The following is a 21,004-nucleotide window of genomic DNA, read 5'->3' as shown; positions in this document are numbered from 1 at the left end:
AGAAGAATGCCTTTTATGCCTACTGAGTAGACAAGATGAGTAGGTGAACAGAAGTGTCTCAAGTAAGAGGCTCCTGGTGTCTGGACTTGGAATCATACACTGACAACAAGCAGGACTCTTCTGGCAAAGTCACCGCTGATTATTCTTTCCCAGATGTGCTTTAAGGAGAGGATTAAATGAAACAGCACTGGGTGTGTCTAGGTGACCATTTGGAAACTCTAACTTTCAGTTCTGATATACCTGCCATTCATTCAGCATTTATTTTAGTAAGATTAACATTTTCTAACATAGAATGACTTGAAGGTAGCTAAAAATTTACTTTAGGAACTGTTTGTGGGGAAGTGTGTATTGAGTACCTATGAAAATGAGTTTTCATTCAAGGCTGTCAGTTAAGAATAGGCTCAAAATAGGTGTTTTAAAAAGCAGTTTTTATGTAGGGGAAAGAAGGGAAATCTCAGGTCATTAATGTGAAGGAGAGAAATTGAAAAAGTGGATGAGCCTAGAAAAAGAAATTTCTTTCCTTAGATATATGGAAGAATTAACAGAAGGGAGGTGCTAGATAATCATCAGAACACATTTGTTACACACTATGTCTTGTATTTTACCTTTATCTGTCTTACTCAATTTCAACTAACATGAGCTCAGTAATTGTGCGACTTCAGGACCTCCCTTGTGGTCTAGTAGTTAAGAATCTGCCTGCCAGTGCAGGAGACAGGGGTTTGATCCCTGGTCTGGGTAGATTTCACGTGCTGCAAAGCAGCTAAGCCTGTAGGCCATAATTACTGAAGCCTGTGTGCCCAGAGCCCATGCTCCGCAACAAGAAAAGCCACAGCAGTGAGAAGCCTGTGCACCACAATGAAGAGTAGGCCGCACTTAGCATAACTAGAGAAAGCCTGCATGCAGCAACAAAGACTCAATGCAGCCATAATTATATAAATTAAAAAAAAAAAAATTTCATTTATCTACCACCTCTCCCTTTCCCCAGACCTTTATAGTTTCATTCTTCTACCTGAATGCACCTTGGGGCAAAGTTTCAAAAAAGAAAGTAATAAAGAGTTTTCTACTCAGTTGAAGAAGTGAAATGACTTAATTAGGTGGCAAGCAAGTGAATGGTAATGGCTTTGTAAGACATCCTTGAGTAAGACATTGAAGACTGAATTAAAAGAACTGATTATTAAATCTTCTACAGGCTTGTAAATATAAGACATATATATATGAAACACTTAGGATTTTGAGAATTTTCAAAGGTATTTTGACTTCTGTCTTATTTTTTAGTAATTTGAGACTTCACCAAAATTTGAAACCAAATCTAGTTACATCAGACTTAAGAAACTTATAGGATTCTATGATGATTCATGCCATTTGTGTGTGAATTTGTTTTTGTTTTCTTGGCCACTTTGCTCTGCTTGTGGGATCTTAGTTCCCTGACCAGGGATTGAACCTGCTCCCTTGGCAATGAAAGCATGGAGCCCTAACCACTGGGTCACCTGTGAATTTTTTAAAGAGAGTTCAAAGGGCCCTTCCCCCCACCCCAATCTGATCTCTAAAATAACATTTCTAAAAATAGAATTGTTAAATCACTTACCTGAAGATACAGCTCCTTTTGAGTAGTTTTTTTAGGCTTAAATAAATAGGATGGTTTTTTCTGTTTAAAAATGTGTGGGAGCATCTGAGATACTAAGATTTTTCCTTTTTGTTTAAGTATTTCCTTTGATCAAGGCACTTGGTTGTAAACTTTGAGCTTTGCCATTATTTCTGATGAAAATATGGACAGAAAGTAATTGTAAGGTATATCTCCATTATGTTATCCTGTCAAACTATTTTTAAAATTATGTCCTGTAGTTATGTCATGTAACAGAATGTTTCGTTGCATAACTTTTGCCTTTCAAGACGGTTTGAGTAGAATATATCCTTTTCTTTTTTGTTAAAGCATAGTAAACTCTCCTAAGTTAAAAACAACAGTAAACTTTTCTGCTGCTGTTTTTTGTTTTTGTTTTTTCATAAAATTCAGGGACTTATTCTGGACACAATGTATTTTTCTTATTGAGTATCATAGATCTTGATAGAGCTGTCACAGCAGAAATGGGGGGAAAAAATATACCGAGAGACATTATGATTCAAAAGAGAAAGCAGCTGGCTCTGTATATCCTCCTGACTATTGGTCCAGAAGCAGTGTTTTTGTATTCTGAAGCCAGGTGTAAACAGTAGTCATCTATTCAGATTATTAGTAATTTCCTTTCAAAGCAAATGAGACTATATTAGGCTAGAAATGTTAAAATCTGTAGTTGTTTTGGAGAATTTTCTATTTTTATTAAATTTAGAATTTTCCTTAGAAAATTTCCTTTCCTTACTCTTAGTTATATCCTTCTGGCAGTATGTGTTAAAAATATCATTCTGAAAAATTGACTTGTATTGCTTTTTAGTTGCTAAGTCGTGTCCAACTCTGCAACACCATGGACTGTAGCATACCAGATTCCTCTGTCCTCTACTATCTCTCGGAGTTTGCTCAAATTCATGTCTATTGAATCGGTGATAATAACTAACCGTCTTACCCTCTGTTCCCCCTTCTCCGTCTGCCTTCACTCTTTCCCAGCATCAGGATCTTTTGCAGTGCATCAGCTCTTGGCATCACGTGGCCGAAGTATTGGAACTTCAGCTTTAGCAGTGGTTCTTCCAATGAATATTGAGGATTGATATCTTTTAAGATTAACTGGTTTGATCTCCTTGCAAACTCTCAGGGGTCTTCTTCAGTACTACAATAGGATAGCATCAGTTCTCTAGTGCTCAGCCTTCTTTATGGTCCAGTTCTCACATCTGTACATGACTACTGGAAAAGCCATAGCTTTGACTATACAGACCTTTGTCAGCAAAGTGATGACTCTGTTTTTTAATACACTGTCTAGGTTTTGTCATAGCTTTTCTTCCAAGGAGCAAGCTTCTTTTTAATTTCATGGCTGTGATCAATGTCTGCAGTGATTTTGGAGCCCAAGAAAATAAAATCTGCCACTGTTTCCACTTTTTCCCTATTTGCTATGAAGTGATAGAACTGGATGCCATAATGTTAGTTTTTTTAATGATGAGTTTCAATCCAACTTTTTCACTCACCTCTTTCACCTTCATTAAGAGGCTCTTTAGTTTCTCTTCACTTTCTGCCATTAGTGAAGTGCACATCTGAAGTTGTTGATATTTCTCCCGGCAGTCTTGATTCCAGCTAATGATTCATCCAACCTGGCATTTTGCATGATGTATTCTGCATAGAAGTTAAATAAGCAGGGTGACAATATACAGCCTTGACATACTTCTTTTCCATGTTGGACCAGTCTGTTGCCCATGTCGGGCAACATGGTTCTAACTCTTGCATCTTGACTTGCATACAGGTTTCCCAGGATACAGGTAAGGTGGTCTGGTACTCCGATCTCCTTAAGAATTTTCCATAGTTTGCTGTGATCCACACAAAAGCTTTAGTGTAGTTGGTGAAGCAGAAGTAGATATTTTTCTGGAATTCTCTTGCTTTCTCCATGATCCAACAAATGTTGACAATTTGATCTGTGGTTCCTCTGCTCTTCAAAACCCAGCTTGTACTTCTGGAATTTCTCTAGCTTGAAAGATTTTGAACATAACTTTGCTAGCATGTGAATTGAGCATAGTTATACAGTAGTTTGAACATTCTTTGGCATTGCCTTTCTCTGGAATTGGAATGAAAACTGACCTTTTCCAGCCCTTTGACCACTACTGAGTTTTGCCGACATACTGAGTGGAGCGCTGTAACAGCATCATTTTCTAGGATTTACAATAGCTCAGCTAGAATTCCATCACTTCCTTTAGCTTTGTTCATAGTAATGCTTCCTAAGGCTCACTTGACTTTACATTGCAGAGTGTCCTGCTCTAGGTGAATGATCATACCATCGTGGTTATCTGGGTCATTAAGACCTTTCTTGTATAGTTGCCACCTCTTCTTAATCTCTTCTCCTTCTTTTAGGTCCATACCGGTTTTGTCCTTTATCATGCCCATCCTTGCATGAAATGCTCCCTTGATATCGCCAACTTTCTTGAAGTGATCTCTAGTCTTTCCCGTTCTATTGTTTTCCTCCGTTTCTTTACATTATTCAATTTTAGAAGGCCTTCTTATCACTCCTTCCTATTCTCTGGGACTCTGCATTCAGTTGGGTATAATTTTCTCTTTCTCCGTGGCCTTTCACTTCTCTTTTTTCCTCAGCTGTTTGTAAATCCTCCTCATGCAGCCACTTTGCCTTCTTGTGTTTCTTTTCCTTTGCAATGGTTTTGATCATTGCCTTCTGTACAGTGTTATGAACCTCCATCTACAGTTCTTCAGGCACTCTAACAGATCTAATCCCTTGAATCTATTCCTCACTTCCACTGTGTAATCATAAGGGATTTGATTTAGGTCATACCTGAATGGCTTACTGATTTTCCATACTTTTCTTCAATTTGAGCCTGAGTTTTCCAAAGGAGCTAATGGAATGAGCCACAGTCAGCTCCAGGTCTTGTTTTTGCTGTCTATATAGAGCTTCTCTCTTCAGCTGCAAAGAACATAATCACTCTGATTTTAATGTTGACCACTTGGTGATGTCCACATGTAGAGTCGTCTCTTCTGTTGTTGAAAAAGGATGTTTGCTATGACCAGTGTGTTCTTTTGACAAAACTCTATTAGCCTTTGCTGTGCTTTATTTTGTACTCCAAGGCCAAACTTGCCTTTATTCTAGGTGTCTCTTCCTGCTTTTGCATTCCAGTCCCCTATGATGAAAAGGACATCTGCTTTTGTTATTAGTTCTAGAAGGTATTGGAGGTCTTCATAGACTTGGTCAACTTTAGCTTCTTCAGCATCGGTGGTTGAGGCATAGACTTGGATTACTATGATGTTGAATGATTTGCCTTGGAAATGAACTGAGATTGTTTGGTTGTTTTTGAGATTGCACCCAAGTGCTGTCCCCCTGGTGGCTCAGATGGTAAAGCGTCTGCCTGCAATGTGGGATACCTGGGTTCAATCCCTGGGTTGGGAAGATCCCCTGGAGAAGGAAATGGCAACCCACTCCAGTACTCTTGCCTGGGAAATTACATGGACTGAGGAGCCTGGTAGGCTACAGTCCATGGGGTCACAAAGAGTCGGACATGACTGAGCGACTTCACTTCACTGCATTTCAGACTCTTGTTGACTATGAGGGCTCCTTGTATACTTGAGTTTTTTTGTTTAAAATTGTTGCATCTCTTAGAAATAAATACATTATGACATTAAATCTATATAAATTCTTTGGAAAGATTTGTAAAAGATAAAGTGATTAGGAAAAGAAATGTAAACTTTTAATGGTATTGATGACTCTTGTTTAGGAAGCAGTACTGCTGGAGCACCCTTTCAGTGCTGTGAGACAAGAACAGCAGAGAAAATGGATCGAAGAGTTGAACAAGCAAATAGAAGATGACCGGCAAAAAAAGGCAGAGGAGAAAGTTACATCCTCAATGGTAATTTATAAAGTTTCATTGGGTATACAGGAAAAAAAATGAAACATCTTTAATCATAAACTTAAAAGTATCCTAAAACTGCATGACAAGATTAGAATATTTAAATTATTCCACATTTGCTCTTGTGAACCTTTTTTGAATGAATTTAGTAAGTGCGATTTTGCATAGTTTCTTGTAACTTGTTAAACATTTCCTAATTCTTTGATTTTTTCATATTCTCTAAGCTTAGCTATCTCAATGTATGTGGAATCAATACAGAATGCAGTTTTGTTAATTTTCACGATGCTTGTTTTGCTGTGTGGTGACTTTTAGAAATTTTGTTATTTGTCATTTGGGATTTTGAATGTAAGAAGAGTCATTAAAGTTGTTAGCAATTCTCGTTTGTCGTGATTAGGGTGAGGAACATGACAGATGGGCGGTGCATTTTGATTCCTTAAAGAACTGTCCTGGTTCTCAGTCTCGACTGTCGTCCCGGTCAGTGCAGAAACAACCGGAGTACTTGTGTGTGTCTCCGGACGCGCAGGAGCTGGCTGCTCTCAGCAGTCTTTCTACACCTGCCGTCGGAAGCCAGATGGAACCTTCAGAGGAGGAGCATGCAGTGAGGCCTGTTAGAGATGTGGCTGTGGCAAACATTCAGAAAACGAGGTAAGTTCAGTCTTCAGTATTTACTGATGATTAAGAAAGTCTGTGCGCTTTCTTTTAGGGCTGCTGTTTGTGTTTATCTTAACTGCTTTCAGTTTCCTGTTTTTATTTATAGTAGCAATGACTCGGTAGAGCTCCCTTGCCTTCCCACTTGGATCTCTTTTAAGTATCCTATATTAATATACTTCTTGCCTATCAAAAAACAAAAGTAGAAATGATGTATTTCAAACAAAAATGAGTTAGTACTTTGTTAAACCCACCTTTGTGGGTTTTAAGTAGCTAATATATCTATCTTGCCAGCTTTCTCCGTTCTATGACTGCTCTTTTGGACCCAGCTCAGATTGAGGAACGAGACAGGAGGCGACAAAAGCAGTTAGAACATCAGGTATTGCATTGTAAAATGTTGTTCTTTGCCTTGATAGTTAGTATTCATGGCCTAGATACCTAAGTGAATGGAAATTAAATTTTGGTATAACTTTACAGCACAAGCTTTGCACAATCCTGTGATTACATCTAATCCCTACACCAACTGGCATTATATTAGAATTATACTCATGTTGAGAATTAGATAATATCACATATTACAGCCACCTGCCTTCCAAGAGAGAAGGTCTTTAATGTATAGGTTGTGTATCTGAAATGATACTGAATCTGTTTAAGTTAGTATTAAGTTGGGTTTTTTTTTCCCCCTTCAGTTCTTCTGAATTCTGTTCAGGGTGAGAATTAGGTCTTTGAAAGGGGAAAATATATATAAAGGCTTGAGGTAAAATTATGATTAAGAAATTTAGCAGATAATATAAGAAAGGAAACTAAGATTAAAATTCTACCCTAATTTTAGTCTAATACCAAAGGGACTTGAATGTCTAATAATTCTTTAAAATGTCTACTGTGTGAAGAATTTGGCTTAGTTCATGTAGTTAACAATTAAGTGAAGCAGACATTTATAGAGCATCTGCTATTTTTACCAGGCACTATGTTAAACACTGAGATTCTTCCCTCAGTTGGTTTTCTCTTAGTTCTTCTAAGAGCCCTCCTGGGGTTAAAGAAAAGGCATGTAGAACTTGACCTGTGGGAGATGGGAAAAACCTGACTTTCTAATTTAACTTGACGTTCTAACTTAACTCATTTATATACTTCCTTCTCTATATTGATGAACATTTTGAAACACCGGAAAAATGCTGTGTGAATTTTTAAAATTTATGACAGTGATTTATGTTACTGTTTATGAGTAGAAAGCTATCACTGCTCAGGTAGAAGAGAAGCGCAAGAAGAAGCAGCTCGAAGAAGAGCAGAGAAAGAAGGAGGAACAAGAGGAGGAGCGTCGCCTGGCCCGGGAACGAGAAGAGATGCAGAAACAGTATGAGGAAGACATACTTAAGCAAAAACAAAAGGAAGTAGGTTATTTGTATCCTAACTGTGACATTTTAAAGTAAAAGTGGGTTTGTTTTTAAAGAAAAAATAACCAGAATATTTGCATGTATTTTGAAATGGTGAAGCTATATGCAGAAACATTAAAGCTTTGTATAAAGAAGGTTTTATAAGTAGAAAGCTGGAGCTTTTATTTTTTCAAAAGATTTTTTCACAGATGCTATTTTTTTTCCTGCTCTGAGGAGAGGGGAGGTCAGGATGAGTTATTACAACATAAAACAAAAATTTTCCATATGCTTAATTTTGAAGTGTTTCCTAAGCAATGATTATTAATAAATTTCTAGATATGTTAAGAGAAACGATTGGGCTTTCTGTCTATTCATTTGTGAACAGGAGCATTTACTTGCAGAATGACTGGCTGGGATTGATGATAGAGTCTGTTGCTATGTTAGAGGATTCCTCTGTGCTAATTAAAAATCTGTTAAAAAGAGTAGGAGAACCTCTATAGCAAGTGGTACAGACTGCATAGGTATGGTGATATCAAGTGCTGTGTTTGAGTGGGCCTGACAAACAGCAGGTTATACAGTGATGTTCAATTGCCAAAGGTTCATGAGATTTACAGAATAGATCATACAGCACTTGCCCTGGAGCTGGGAGGTGGCATGGTGGCGTCGAGAGCTTGCCTTTTCTTGCCAGTTCCCGCTTGCAACCTTTGCTTCAGAATTAGCTGATGAATGTACAAATGGTTTAGGTTTTGATTTGGATACATAGAATATGCTGAGCCAACTACATCTATGAAATAACTACTACATGAAAAAAAAAAGTTATTTGCTTGAATTGTAAAAAAATGGCTATAAATCTTGAGTATTAGTTCTTTTTTTTTTATTTTTTTATTTTTATTTTTTTTTAAATCTTGAGTATTAGTTCTTAATTATCTAGTGGGTTGCCAAAAAGTTTGTGATTTTTCGTAACATGAAGAAACTCAAATAAACTTTCTGGCCTCTCCAGTTTTCTTTTAACTTTAATAAAATTATGGAGTTGACCTTTGGTTTTAGAAGCTTTGGAAACTTTATTAGTATAATCTTGAGTGGGTGAAAGAGTTTTTGTGTTTGTAGTCTAATACAGCTGTAGAAAAAGATACTAAAATATGAGCTCCAAAAAGGAAGGAACTTTGTTCTGTTGGCTGCTCTTCTCAGTTTCTTAAATAGTGCCTGGCATATAGTAGGAACTTAGAAAATTATTAATTATTACTGAGAGAGAATAGTCACGTCTGTACGTGTTTGATAATTGTATTTAATAACTTTGTACACTTCGACATTGATAGGAAATGATGACTCTACAGACGAATAAGCTGTTCCAGACGATGCAGAGAGCGCAAGAACTGGCACAGAGACTGAAACAAGAACAGAGAATCCGAGAATTGGCTCAAAAGGGACATGACACTTCTAGATTAATTCAAAATCTTGGCAGTAAGCACAACTAGAATTTTATGTATAATTATAGTATTTTTTGAAGATTGAGAATAATTGCCTCTTTTTAATACCTTTAAACACTTGTTAACTAAATACTTTTTAAGGAATTTCAGACTTTGAACTAATGTTATTTTATAATGCTTACTTGGGAAATTGCATTAAGAGGAGAACTAAATAATGCTGTACTTTTCAGTATCTTTTCACATACATTTTCTTAACATTTTCCTCACAATAGGTAAAATGTATACTTTTGTACCCATTTGTACAGAGTTGTCCACTAAGTAAGGGATAAAAATGCTGATAACTTTTTATGAGAAACTTTAGGCTAGCTCTTCTAAATTTTTGTTGCAGTGTTTACACTACTTGATTAAATTAAAAGTCTTATGTGTATTTACTTGCTGCTATCATTTTATCAGATGACTTATTTCTCTTGCCAGTTGATACCATACAAGTGGAATATAATGCATCTACTAACAACACTGCAAACTCAAGACATGGCTTGGATAAAGTGAGCGGTAAAATGAATACATATATCAACTCGACAGCTTCTCCCAGGAAGGACACTGGTGTGCAGACAGGTATTGGTTGATAAATTATGATTTGGCTTAAAATTTACTTAAAATCACAATTGAAATTAAGTTAAATTAATTTAAAGTTTAAAATTTAAAGGAATTTAAGGTTTTCAAGTAAGAGTTAGAAAATGAAGGTATCTCTTGGTTTTTAATTTCGCTATAGCAGCTTTATTAAGATATAATTTACATAGCATTAAATTAACCCCTTTAAAGGATACAATTCAGTGTTTTTTAAAGGATACAATTCAGTTTTTATATTCAGAGTTGTACAGCCACCACCATAGTTATTTTTTAGAACATTTTTACCACTCTAAAAAGAAACCCTGTACCCATCAACAGTCGTTCTCCATTTCCTTCTTCCTTTCTATTCCTGGGCAACCACCAGACTACTTTCTGTCTCTCTAGATTTGTCTATTCTGGACATTTCATATGATTGAAATCTTTTCTGTCTGGATTCTTTCACTTAGCATGTTTTAAGGTTCATCTGTATTGTAATATATGACAGCAAGTGCTTCATTCTTTTTATCACTGAACAGTTTTCCATTTTATGCATATACCACCATATTTTGTTTTTATTCCTTCATCAGTTGACATTTGCTTCCACTTTTTGGCTATTAGAAATACGCTGCTGTGAGCCTTACTGTACAAATTTTTGTGTAGACATAAATTTTTGGTCTCTTGGGGGAGAAGAGTAGCATTGCAAAGTCATAGAGTAATTGTATGTTTAAAGTTTTGAAGAATTACTAAACTGTCTTTCAAAGCAGCCATACCATTTTACATTCCCACCAGTGATGTATGAAGGTTCCGATTTCTTTATCTCCTCGCTTGTACTAATTCTCATGGTTGTGAAGTGCTCTCTCATCATGACTGCTGACATTAAGCATCTTTTCCTGTGCTGCTTTTAAATTTTTACATAAGTAATTAAGTAATACTCATGTTGGGTGTCATTTTCATAGGCTTACTAGGAATCCTTTTAGCCCTCCTCCTATATGTCCAGGAAATTTCTTTTTTAAAGTACTTTAAAAAAAATAACTTCCAGTAACATTTTATCTTGTTCTAAAATGTGGAATTGAGATATAATTGACACATAACATTAGTTTCGGGTATATACCGTAATGCTTACACTGTCAGTAGCACAGATTGGGGCTCCAAGCAAGTGTAGAGCTCTTTCCTGGGCGACAGCAGCAGGCTGCAGTGAGGCAGGGGTAGCTGTGAGACGGGTCTCTGTGAGGAGCTCAGCAGGACTCTGGGCCAGTGCAGACCGGAGGCCTGCCCCTAGGCCGTTTTCGTGCAGAGGTGAGAGTGTGTGTGTTTCAGTTTTGTTTGTCCAGTGCTCTGTGGTCAGTAACCTGCCGGTAATCGTCTCTTCAGTTGTTTTAGTCTCATGAGACCTGGAACACAAGCCCCATTGGTTACAGTCCTGTGGGAACTGCAAGCAGAAGCCCTTGGCCGCGAGAATAGGGTGCTGTAGAGGTGTCCCCTGGTGGCACCTGCAAAACTTGGGACACCATCCAAGCGTATAAACTTTTTGGGAAACGCTGCCTTGCTGGCATAAGGCAGAGGAAAAATGTAAAGATTTTATCTAACGACCTCCATTCCTGAGAGCTTGTCCATAGGCCCCTCGATGTGTGCCAAACTCAAGCCTTTCCTTCAGGCTGAACCTTTCGGAAAAGCAAGTAGGAATCTTTTTCAGAAAGACTGGGGGATTGTTTCAGCTGCTATTTATGCAGTGTCCTTGGGGTTGATACTCTGTCAAGAGCTATTTCTCTGATTGTTACAGTTTCATGGGACCCTGGCCTCCGGAGCCAGTCTGTCAGGGGGCAGCCCCTGGGCAACAGCTGCAGAAACCAGGGCCGCAGGTGCTCGCAGAAGTTCCCTGCCAGGAGATACTGGCTCTGTGACCTGGGGTCAAGGGAGAGGGTGAAGATGGCATGCACCAGCTAGGGCAAGGGGGCGGGAGAGTGCTCAGATGCCCCCGCCACTCCCCTTGAAGCTTGGGAGCGTGATAGGGCAGGGGCAGCAAGGTGGAAATAACAGGTCTAGTGTTGTTGTCGTTTAATTAAAAGGTGATGCCCACCAGCCTCTTTCCACACCCTCACTGTGAGAGTATTCCAGCAAGCCCGCAGATGTGTTAAGTTACATGCCTACCCCTTGGGCCAATGCTTCAACTGATTTTTTTTTTTTAACCTAATTTTAAATGAGCTTCCTTCATATCTGGTTGTGATCGGCTGCCTCTGCGCTGGGCCCAGGGGTAGGTGACCCTTGAGGAGCTGTTTCTCCCTTCTGCTATAGCTTTGAGTCTAGTTTTGGTTTTCATGTTAGATGTTTTGGGGCATTATCTATTCTGTGCAGATCTTAAAAGTGGGGGTGCTCAATGTGGGGTTCAAACCCTTTGTTCCTTGGAGGAAAGCTCTTGAGTTTTGAGTTCCCTCCCAGTTGTGGGTTGTAGCACAGGGGCAGGGTTTATAGCTTGATTGTGGCTCAGCCTCTCTCACCTGCTTTGATGGTGGGGCTTTCTCACTTGCCCAGTATGTAGGGGTCGCCTAGCCAGTTTTTTAGGTTTTTTTGTTTTCTTTTAAGAGGAAATTGTTCCATATGTATGTGTAGGTTCAGTGTGTCCATCGGAGGTGAGTTCAGTATCTTCATAGGTACCACCTTGAACTAGAGCCCTTCACTTTTTAAACTAATTACCAGTGGACCCTGCTATCAGTTATTTGTGGTTTTGGTAACTTAGACAAAAAACAGCTTGGCTCGCCATTAAGTAGGGGATAATATTCCTCTGGAAATAGGAGTTGGCTGGTACTGTCTTACAGAAATCCGTTCTCTACATAACCCTATTTTCTGCCAGTTAACCTTAGATCTTACTTCATTATAACACGAGATTACCCACATCCCTTCTACAGGAAAGTAGAAGGGAATTTGAAAAAGGAAGAGAGGGTTAAAGCAACCTGCTTAGTTTTCTGAAATCATTCTGCTCATGAGCCCTTGGTATTTTTTTTTATAGTTAGCTCTTAGTGTGAAGAATCTGGTTTGGTCCCTTCTCTATGTCCAGAGTAATAACAAAGTTATATAAATCCTACACATCAATTAAAGTCAAACTAAGTTTTTAAGACCGTGAAATTATGTATATTATCACTGGGTGACTCTGAGGGAATGTAATCCATCAGGGTCCTCAAATATCAGTAATTAAAGATGACTTATTTAGAAAGGGATTCTTTTCAAGGGAGTGGATGTGAGGGAATACAACAGTAATGCTTTGACTGGTGCTAGTAGCAACTGGAGTGTTGAAGACAAGTGTTGGATAGAGGTAACTTTGAGGGGAACTGTGACCTTTGGGAAAGGTAGTCAGCCGGAGATTAGCTCATAGGGATTGAGACAGTGGAATAAATACCCTGAATTCAGTCTTTTCCCTTCCTGTAATCTGCATATGAACACTCTTGATAAAATCAGAAGCCCAAGGATCCAGAAAACCACTGATAAGGTTCTTACCAATCGCCCTGAGAGCAGAGGAGAGAAGGGTGTAAATGGGTCTAAAGTGGCAAACGATACCAGTAGGAGAGTGATGTGGGCTGGGCAGCCTTACTACTAGGAATTAGTCTTGGGCAGCTCTAGCCTGGAATAACACATTTAGCTTAGTAAGTGGACTTTTTTTTTTTAATGGGCAATCCAGACCTCCTTTGCTTAGCTACTTGTGAATTTAAAATTTCAATCATATGTGGAAAAATAGCCTTTGTAAGTTTGAGGCTACCAGCTGTTGTGACAGTAGAGCATATACATAATCATGAACATTATATAAGTTGTAGGGAAATTTCAGATGTCTTTTTTTCCAATGGTGAACTTTTCTTGTTTTCAAAATGGAAAAAAGTGAAAGGTTATATGCAATTCAGGGATAGTCTGCTGGCATAGCATGATGGTACATGAGACATTAAAAAAATACATGAAATGCACTATCAGTAGCAATCAACATTTCCCTAAAAATTATAATCTTGCATTTCTAAGTGAAAACCAGGACAATTCTGTTTGGAAGTTTGGTGTAAAAAACGATCTCTATTATGTGATGCTAAGAATGAATCATCTGAGATTCTGATATGTGCTATAGCTTGAATGACCCTTGAAGGCCTTATGCTGAGTGAAATAAGCTGGAGTTGAGGGGAGGGGGCAGTTGTGCAGGGAGGCACAAATATTGTATATAGATAGTTCTACTGGTACAAGGAATCTAGGGTTGGATGAACAAATTCAGGTATGGATAGTAGAGTGGTGGTTGCTGGGGTTTGGGACGGGGAATTACTGCAGTGGGCGCAGGGTGTCTGTGGGAGGTGCTGGTAGGTCTGGACTTGTGTGGCCTCATCGGTGTGCTCGATACCACTGAACTGTGCGCTTAAAAAGGGTTTAATGAAAGATTCAGGGAAATCAGAACACTTGTGCCTTATTGGTGGGAATATAAAATGGTGCAGCTGCTATGGCAAACTGCAGCACTGCCTTAGAAAATCTAAAATACAATTACTGTATGGTTCAGCAGTCCCACTTATGGGTGTATACCCAAAACAACTAAAAACGTGAGGTCTTGAATAGCCCAAGGCAGAGGCAAGGCAACACAGGTGTCCTGTGACAGATGAATGAATAAAAATGTGGTATACACACAATGGAGTGTTATGGGGTATGTGTCTACAGACACACACACAATGGCGTATTACTCACACTTACAAAAGGGAGGAAATTCTGACATATGTTACAGCTTGGATGATCCTTGAGGACATTATGCTAACTGAAATAAGTCACAAAAAGACAAATACCTTAGATTCTACTTGTGTTTATAGTGGTCAAAATCATACAAGGTAGGAAGGTGGTTGCAGCCAGGTGGCAGGAAGGGGGAAGTTGTTTAGTGGGTATAGAGGTTTTTTTTTTAATTGGAATATGATTGCTTTACAACGTTGCATTAGTCTCTGCTGAACCACGAGGTGAACAGGCCCATGTGTGTGTAGCTATCTCCTCCCTCTTGAGCCTCCATCCCACCTCCCCCATCCCACTCCTCTAGGTCAATACAGAACACTGAGCTGAACTCCCTGCTTTACAACAACTTTAGAATTTATTTTCCAAACAGTTTTTGAGGGCAATTTTAATACCTCTGAAAAATGGTTAAGATGGGTAAGTTTTGTATTATGTATATTTTACCACAAAATTTGAAGAAAAATTAATCACCTGAAACTTTTTTTTAGATGACTTAAATATAGGAGTATTTACCAATACAGAATCACACTGTGGATCGATAACAGAGAGGGAAATTATAAATTGTTCATCTCCTGAGATTGCTGCAGAATTTAATGAAGAGTTTAACACTAAGAATAACAAGCAAGAACTATTAAGTCAGATTAAAGAAGCCAACTTAGAAAAAGAGAACAGTTGGTATAATGACCAGTGTAATCAGATCACAAGAACAGAGAAGCAAACAAAACTTATGAAGAAATGTCCTAACAGGCCTGACTGGAACATAAATAAGCCACTGAGAAGGTATATTCCAGCATCAGAAAAGTACCCTAAACAACTTCAGAAGCTGAGAGAAGAAAAAAAGCTAAGAAGGCAGATGGAACTGCTTCATTTGATTGAAAGAAATAATTCTGGACAAATCTCTCAAAATAGAGGCACTTCACCAGAAGTTCTTCATTCATCTCATCAAGAAACTGAGCCAAGTTTCAGGCGGCAGCTAGTCAGAAAGGTAAAGCTGTTCTGTCTAAAAAATATTTTAAAAAATGCATTGAGGTTTTTAGAATGAGACTACAGTTCCTCACATGCATGTTTTGACATGGCTTTTCTAGGTTTGAATAAGAGTTCTAGAAATTTGCTTTAGTTTACACCAAGGGTCAGCAAACCATGGCCCATAGGAAAAATACTCTGTGCAAAAGCAGGCTGCAGATGTAGTAAAAGTGCCGCCTGCTGTTGCACATGCAGCATTTTAGGAACACATCCATGCTCATTCTTTTGTCTGTGGCCAGCTTCATGCTGCAAGAAGAGTTTTATTAGAGTAATTGCAACAGACAGCACACGGCTCACAAAGCTGTTTACTATCTGTCCGTCACAGAAAAAAATTCACACTTAAACCCTGTATAGATTAATAGTATTCTTTATTCAAATATTCATTCAAAACTCTCTATAGTCTGTACATACAGAGCTTCCCAGGTGGCTTAGTGGTAAAGAATCTGCCTGCCAATGCAGGAGACCTGGGTTTGATCCCTGGGGTGGGAAGATACCCTGAAGGGAATGGCAACCCACTCCAGTATTCTTGCCTGGGAAATCCCACGGACAGAGGAGCCTGGTGGGCTAAGTCCAGGAGGTTGCGAAAGAATCAGACACAGAGACTAAAACAACCAAACAGTGACAGTGAATATCTGAACCAACACTCTGAGAGAGAAATGAAGCCGTACAGACAGAGGGTAATGGGCAAGGTCAGGAATGACTGGTTTGGTTTCTCTGACTGGAGAAATACCTAGCCTATTACCTAGTATCTGTTGCTCAAATCATTGTTTGAGAAACATTACAAGTAAACCACTACAATTATTTGTGGGGCTATATGGAAATACTGTTGCTTACTCCTTCCTACATTCATCTGTCCATCATACAGGAAGAAGAGCCTCTGAGAACTAATTGTTTTAGCAGGGAAAGGTATGTTATGGTTTACATTGCTACTTCATGCTTCCCATGTGATATAAAGGTCAGCCTAAGCAGGAATGTGACATTTTCTGTTAGCTCCAGATTTAAACAGTTTTGATTTTCCAGATGTCAGCAGTGGAATAGACATTCTCCTTGGACTGAGAGAAGAGGAAAATGACTGGTTAGCAATGAGAGATTAACCAACGGGAAATTTAGCATAGTTAGATTTTTATTCTCTGCTTTTGTGTATGAACTATCTGGTTTAGAGTTGTCTCTGAACGTGGCTCTAATAGGAAGTTTACTTCAGGTGCTGAAAGTTGTATTATGAACATTAGACTCAAATTAGGTAGCACTGACCCTCAGAAGCTAGTAAAATTGAAGCTTTCTCCCTGTTCTAGACTGTGTCTGTATATGTATATCCTCAGCTAGTAGTAGTGACTCCCAAATGAATCCCATTTTATTGGCCTATTTTAGGAAAAATTATCAGAAAACTGAAGCCTTTTATAGTGTTCCATAAGATGTTATAAGTACATTTAGAATAAACTGAAATGTGATTGAAGAGTAGAAAATGCTTAATCTAAAATAAAAGACACAATTGTCGATTAAGGCTTCTTAAGTCCTTTATTGTGCTTTTGGGAAAATACAGGTCTCAGTCGCCACCAATTCTGGCAGTGAAAAGCAGAACGCAACAAACTCAGACACTGAAAAGTAATAATGATGAAAGAGAGAATCTGATCTCAGGACATAGTCACACAGAATTACCACCTGGGATTTCTGATCCATTTCATTTTATTCCGTATGTCCGAACCAACGAGGTTTATTACCTGGATCCAGAGGCCCCATTGTCTAGGCCTGTAACCCAGGATACTCAGTACCAAAATGCACATGGTAAGTAAATGTATCCCCACCCTGAATTCAAAATCCAAATTAGTATATGAGTAATACTAATAAGCTTTATCCCAGGAGGGGTTAGGATTTCGCTCTTTTGGAGTGAACTATAAAATTTTGTATTGAATATGTATTATGTAAGTTTTACTTGGTGCTTTCCTAGGATATAAATTAATGAACCCCTAGAAAATTATAGCATTGGGCTATTTCATAGTATCAGAAATGTTATTTGATTTTTGTCATTTACATCCTGTCTCACCTCAGACCAAGAAGAAGAGCTGTTTGCCTCTGACCATCTCAGGGACCCACTTCTTAATCCTAACTTGGTGAAAAACAGGGATCGACAACAAGCAATCCTTAAGGGACTATCAGACCTGAGACAGGTAAGAGCCTTTCGATAGTGTAGGTGTGACCATACTCTGGTGGAGGACTCTGTTAGAATGGCTAAGCAGTTACTTAAGCCTGACTGGTTACAAGACTTTTTGATTTGATTCGCATTGCCAAAGAGTATTTCTTCCCAGCATGAAATCATGAGACGTGAGTATTAAAACAATTTTATTGAATGAAAATGCATACATTTGAAATGGCAAAGCATGATCAATAATGCCCTAAAACCAAAGGCAGAAAATAAGTACAGTTGTGGTTTCTTAGTAATGCAGTTCACAATTTCTTAAAATGAATGTGTTAGCTGTGTTTAGAACAGAACATTGACACAAGACCCAAACAGCACTATATACTCAGTGTGAAATTACATGTATTATCTTACCAGACTTTTTCTCCCAGACCAACTGTGACTCTCTATCTTGCTCAGGTAAAAATATCCAATATTTAAGTCTATAACTTTTCTCTATCAGGTAGCCTTGAAGAAACACCTGTTGCTGTGCTTTAAAAAATAATGACTTACAAAACTGCTTTTGCAGTTAGTTTTGATTCACAGTATAGTTTTTTCCCAAATAAACTGTAGTTTTAGGAGTACCTTTTCCATGTCCAGTCATTTACAAATGCCTCCTGTATTTTAAGTTGTTGATTCAAGTGTTAACAATTTTTTTTTTCTATAAAGCTAGAAAATCACCCCCATTAATACAGGATTATCAAGAATCCTTTAGCCTTTTTACACGTTAGCATTAGTTACACCTCGATCGAGTTTTGTAACTCAAGTTCGGTAATTCACACAGATTTTACTTACATTACCTTTGAAAATGACAAGCATACTCTAGCTTAGAGGAGACAAAAAGTTGTGAGGTTAAGAGAAAGAATGTAATATACATATACGTTCACCTACACAGTGACCATGTCTTACTTCAGCAGGGCCCTGTGCCAGCCACTAAGGTTAATGCAGTCAACATATACACTGGATGTGAAGGGAGACTCATGGTCTTTTTAAGACATTTGAGGAAAAGGTAAGGGGTGGCATCTCTTTAAGGAAGGCCATCTCTATTGGTTTTATGCTAAAAATACGAAGACAGTCTTACAAATCTATAATAGCTATATATAGTAAGTACAGTATCCAAGTGAGAAAGTCTGGTGTAAAAATTGAAAACGTTTTCAAAGTAAATATAGAATAGGGTTAATTTGCACACTTTACTAACAAATCAATGTGATTTCAGGGCCTTCTCCAGAAGCAAAGGGAGTTGGAAACTAATCTCATGCCTTTAGCTGCAAATCAAGAAGAGAATTTTAGTTCTTCGTTTTAAATGTAGAAAATTAAATCCTTCATGTTCCAAATTATAAAATGTGATTGTTGCTTAACTGTGTTTTTACAAGTAGCCTAGATTTATTTTTTAAATGCTTATTTAAAACTTGTACATTATGTAGAAAAATGCTGTGTATATATTTTATGTATTTAAAACAATAAAACAGTTTCATAAAAGCTTAGTTAAAAAAAAGTTACCTGCTCTGTCACAATGTGGGTATTTATCTACTTACCTTAACACAGCCTGGAGTTTACAGATAATGTTCTTCCACACTTTACATGTAGGCTTACTAATTGAAACACCACTTATCTATTATACTCTATAAAAAGAGTTTGAAGAATAGGACCTAAAGTTCTTTTAGTGGCCAAAGGAAGGTCTGATGTCCCAACATTACTAAAATAGCCCAGATTCAGCTTAGGCTTATGAGGAAGGTTTTTTAAGTCCTTTGATGACTTTTATTGTAGAAACTACAGTTTTCAAAAACAGTTACAAGTTTGTATTAGTAATGAAGAAGCATTTTTTTAACCAATACATGTGGATTGAAAATTTTTATCTCCACCATGTACTTTGGTACAGCACTTAAGTGCTTACTTACCACCTGAAAAATATACATACATTTTTTTCTAACAATTTAAAAACCTGTAGCAAAGTTGGTTTCAAACTGTTAATAAACTGCCTGTAATAAACAGAAGCCTATCTTTTGAAATATGAAACTGAATTTGGTTAAGTCTAAGGACCACATAAGCACTGAAAAAAAATAAAAGCTTGATCAAAATTTTAGTAACAGGCAAAATTACATGGTTAAGTCTAAAGATAAAAATTAATGCTGCTTGGTATTAAGTCCTAAGTACATAGTTTTATAACCTAAATGAAACTGCTTTGTTTGATAAATCCTGAGGTATTGAGCCAAAATCCTGTAAATATTTATTAACATCACTGGCTTATACCTGTGTAAAAACACTGTACAAAAGCTTAAATAAATACAATAGTTGATACATCATTTCAGCAAAAGTATTTGGGATAATCTGACATTAGAGAAAGAAAAGTAAAGCCACTACTGTGCACTATCCTTTTGCAAATATCCTAGTTTTATATATAAAACAAGCTTCAATTTGAAGCCAAAGTACGGATGACATATAAAGTGTAAAACTTAGAAGTGCCAACATGAGATAATTCAAGTACAATATATGTTAAAAATATATATATTTATTTCAATTTTCCGAGGCTTCAACTGTTACAGGCCATCATGATTTAAATAAGGGGGGAAAAAAAACATGAGAAAGAAACCTTTTGTTTAGAGAAAGAAATATAAATTGTTAATTCACTTTTAAGAAACAGAAAAAGTCCATAACAACCTATTAAAAAAAGTACTACAATTATTTCTGTTTTGAAAACGGCCTGCAAGAATCACTTTTCCACCAACTTAATGGAGATGGAGATTTCTCTCTATCCAAGCTTTGAGCATAAGCAGACAAAAAGTCATTTTCACTTTCTTGAGTCTGACTTGATGAAAGGGCATATGGTGTGCCCAAAAATGTCTGATGAGTGAGAACATTAAAATGACTAAACTGATGGGACATATTTAATTGACTGTGATAAACCTGAAAGTTGCTATATGAATCTTGTTCAGCTGAATTACTGTTCTCTCCTTCAGAGCATACTCTATCAATAGAAGCTCTCTCTGCAGAATCAATTTGATAAGTCTCATCTTCGAATAAACTTTTTTGCAAGTCAAGAGACGATTGCAACTCAATTTGAATATTCTTTTTTTGATCTGTTCCACGTGATCCTTTGGTCTCTTTCTCCAATATTTCTGAATGAAAATTGCTGCATACTTCTATTTGTGAGATTTCATCCCCTGAATCCAGAGACATATCCTCTTCATCCTTTTCATCGTTTTCTAAAAGAGCTACATTTAAAAAACAAAAAGTCCTCCTCTATTGAAATACACAATTTGTTTAAGTTTTAAAATTATACATTACTCACACAATATAATGCGTCAGGGTCTGCAAGTCCACAATCCCTTAAAGCTTGGTCTTCTGCCACAAGTTCACTTAGTCACAACACTCACACTAGGTGTGAATGTCCAGATAATCCGATGCTAAAAGCTTCTGCGAAATGTGTTCACGTTTAATGTTGGGAAATCCCAACTCCCAGCTCCAAAGGGGTTAATGTCAAAACAGCATCTAAAGTTATACGGTAATTCAGTATTTGACAAGACAAATATAAAATAAAAATTCTGACA

The 21,004-nt window shown here is 37.5% G+C and overlaps 2 protein-coding genes across 8 annotated transcripts in view; one reads left to right on the top strand and one right to left on the bottom strand.

Moving 5' to 3' along the window:
* CCDC66 (coiled-coil domain containing 66) overlaps positions 1 to 19,390 on the top strand; it is a 50,618-nt gene extending 31,228 nt beyond the window's left edge. For 2 of the 4 annotated variants that reach the window (XM_061128335.1, XM_061128338.1), the window contains 11 exons: positions 5,347 to 5,478; positions 5,873 to 6,123; positions 6,421 to 6,505; positions 7,353 to 7,514; positions 8,813 to 8,957; positions 9,398 to 9,538; positions 14,749 to 15,245; positions 16,149 to 16,189; positions 16,824 to 17,065; positions 17,330 to 17,448; positions 18,673 to 19,390. In XM_061128335.1, the coding sequence (XP_060984318.1) occupies positions 5,347 to 5,478; positions 5,873 to 6,123; positions 6,421 to 6,505; positions 7,353 to 7,514; positions 8,813 to 8,957; positions 9,398 to 9,538; positions 14,749 to 15,245; positions 16,149 to 16,189; positions 16,824 to 17,065; positions 17,330 to 17,448; positions 18,673 to 18,759 (1,902 nt within the window). In that variant the 3' untranslated portion in view covers positions 18,760 to 19,390. The remainder of the gene's footprint in view (positions 1 to 5,346; positions 5,479 to 5,872; positions 6,124 to 6,420; positions 6,506 to 7,352; positions 7,515 to 8,812; positions 8,958 to 9,397; positions 9,539 to 14,748; positions 15,246 to 16,148; positions 16,190 to 16,823; positions 17,066 to 17,329; positions 17,449 to 18,672) is intronic. The other 2 variants (XM_061128337.1, XM_061128336.1) reach the window with 2 other exon arrangements.
* The window catches only part of TASOR (transcription activation suppressor), a 49,018-nt gene continuing 45,621 nt past the window's right edge, over positions 17,608 to 21,004 (bottom strand). For 2 of the 4 annotated variants that reach the window (XM_061128333.1, XM_061128334.1), the window contains exon 24: positions 17,608 to 20,668. In XM_061128333.1, coding sequence (XP_060984316.1) covers positions 20,136 to 20,668 — 533 coding nt within the window. In that variant the 3' untranslated portion in view covers positions 17,608 to 20,135. Of the gene's footprint in view, positions 20,946 to 21,004 lie in introns of all 4 variants that reach the window. The other 2 variants (XM_061128331.1, XM_061128332.1) reach the window with 1 other exon arrangement.

The sequence above is a fragment of the Dama dama genome, chromosome 24 (assembly GCF_033118175.1).
Source record: "Dama dama isolate Ldn47 chromosome 24, ASM3311817v1, whole genome shotgun sequence".
Lineage (NCBI taxonomy): Eukaryota > Metazoa > Chordata > Mammalia > Artiodactyla > Cervidae > Dama > Dama dama.
The sequence above is the reverse complement of the archived record's forward strand: the minus strand, read 5'-3'. Positions and strand labels throughout refer to the sequence as shown.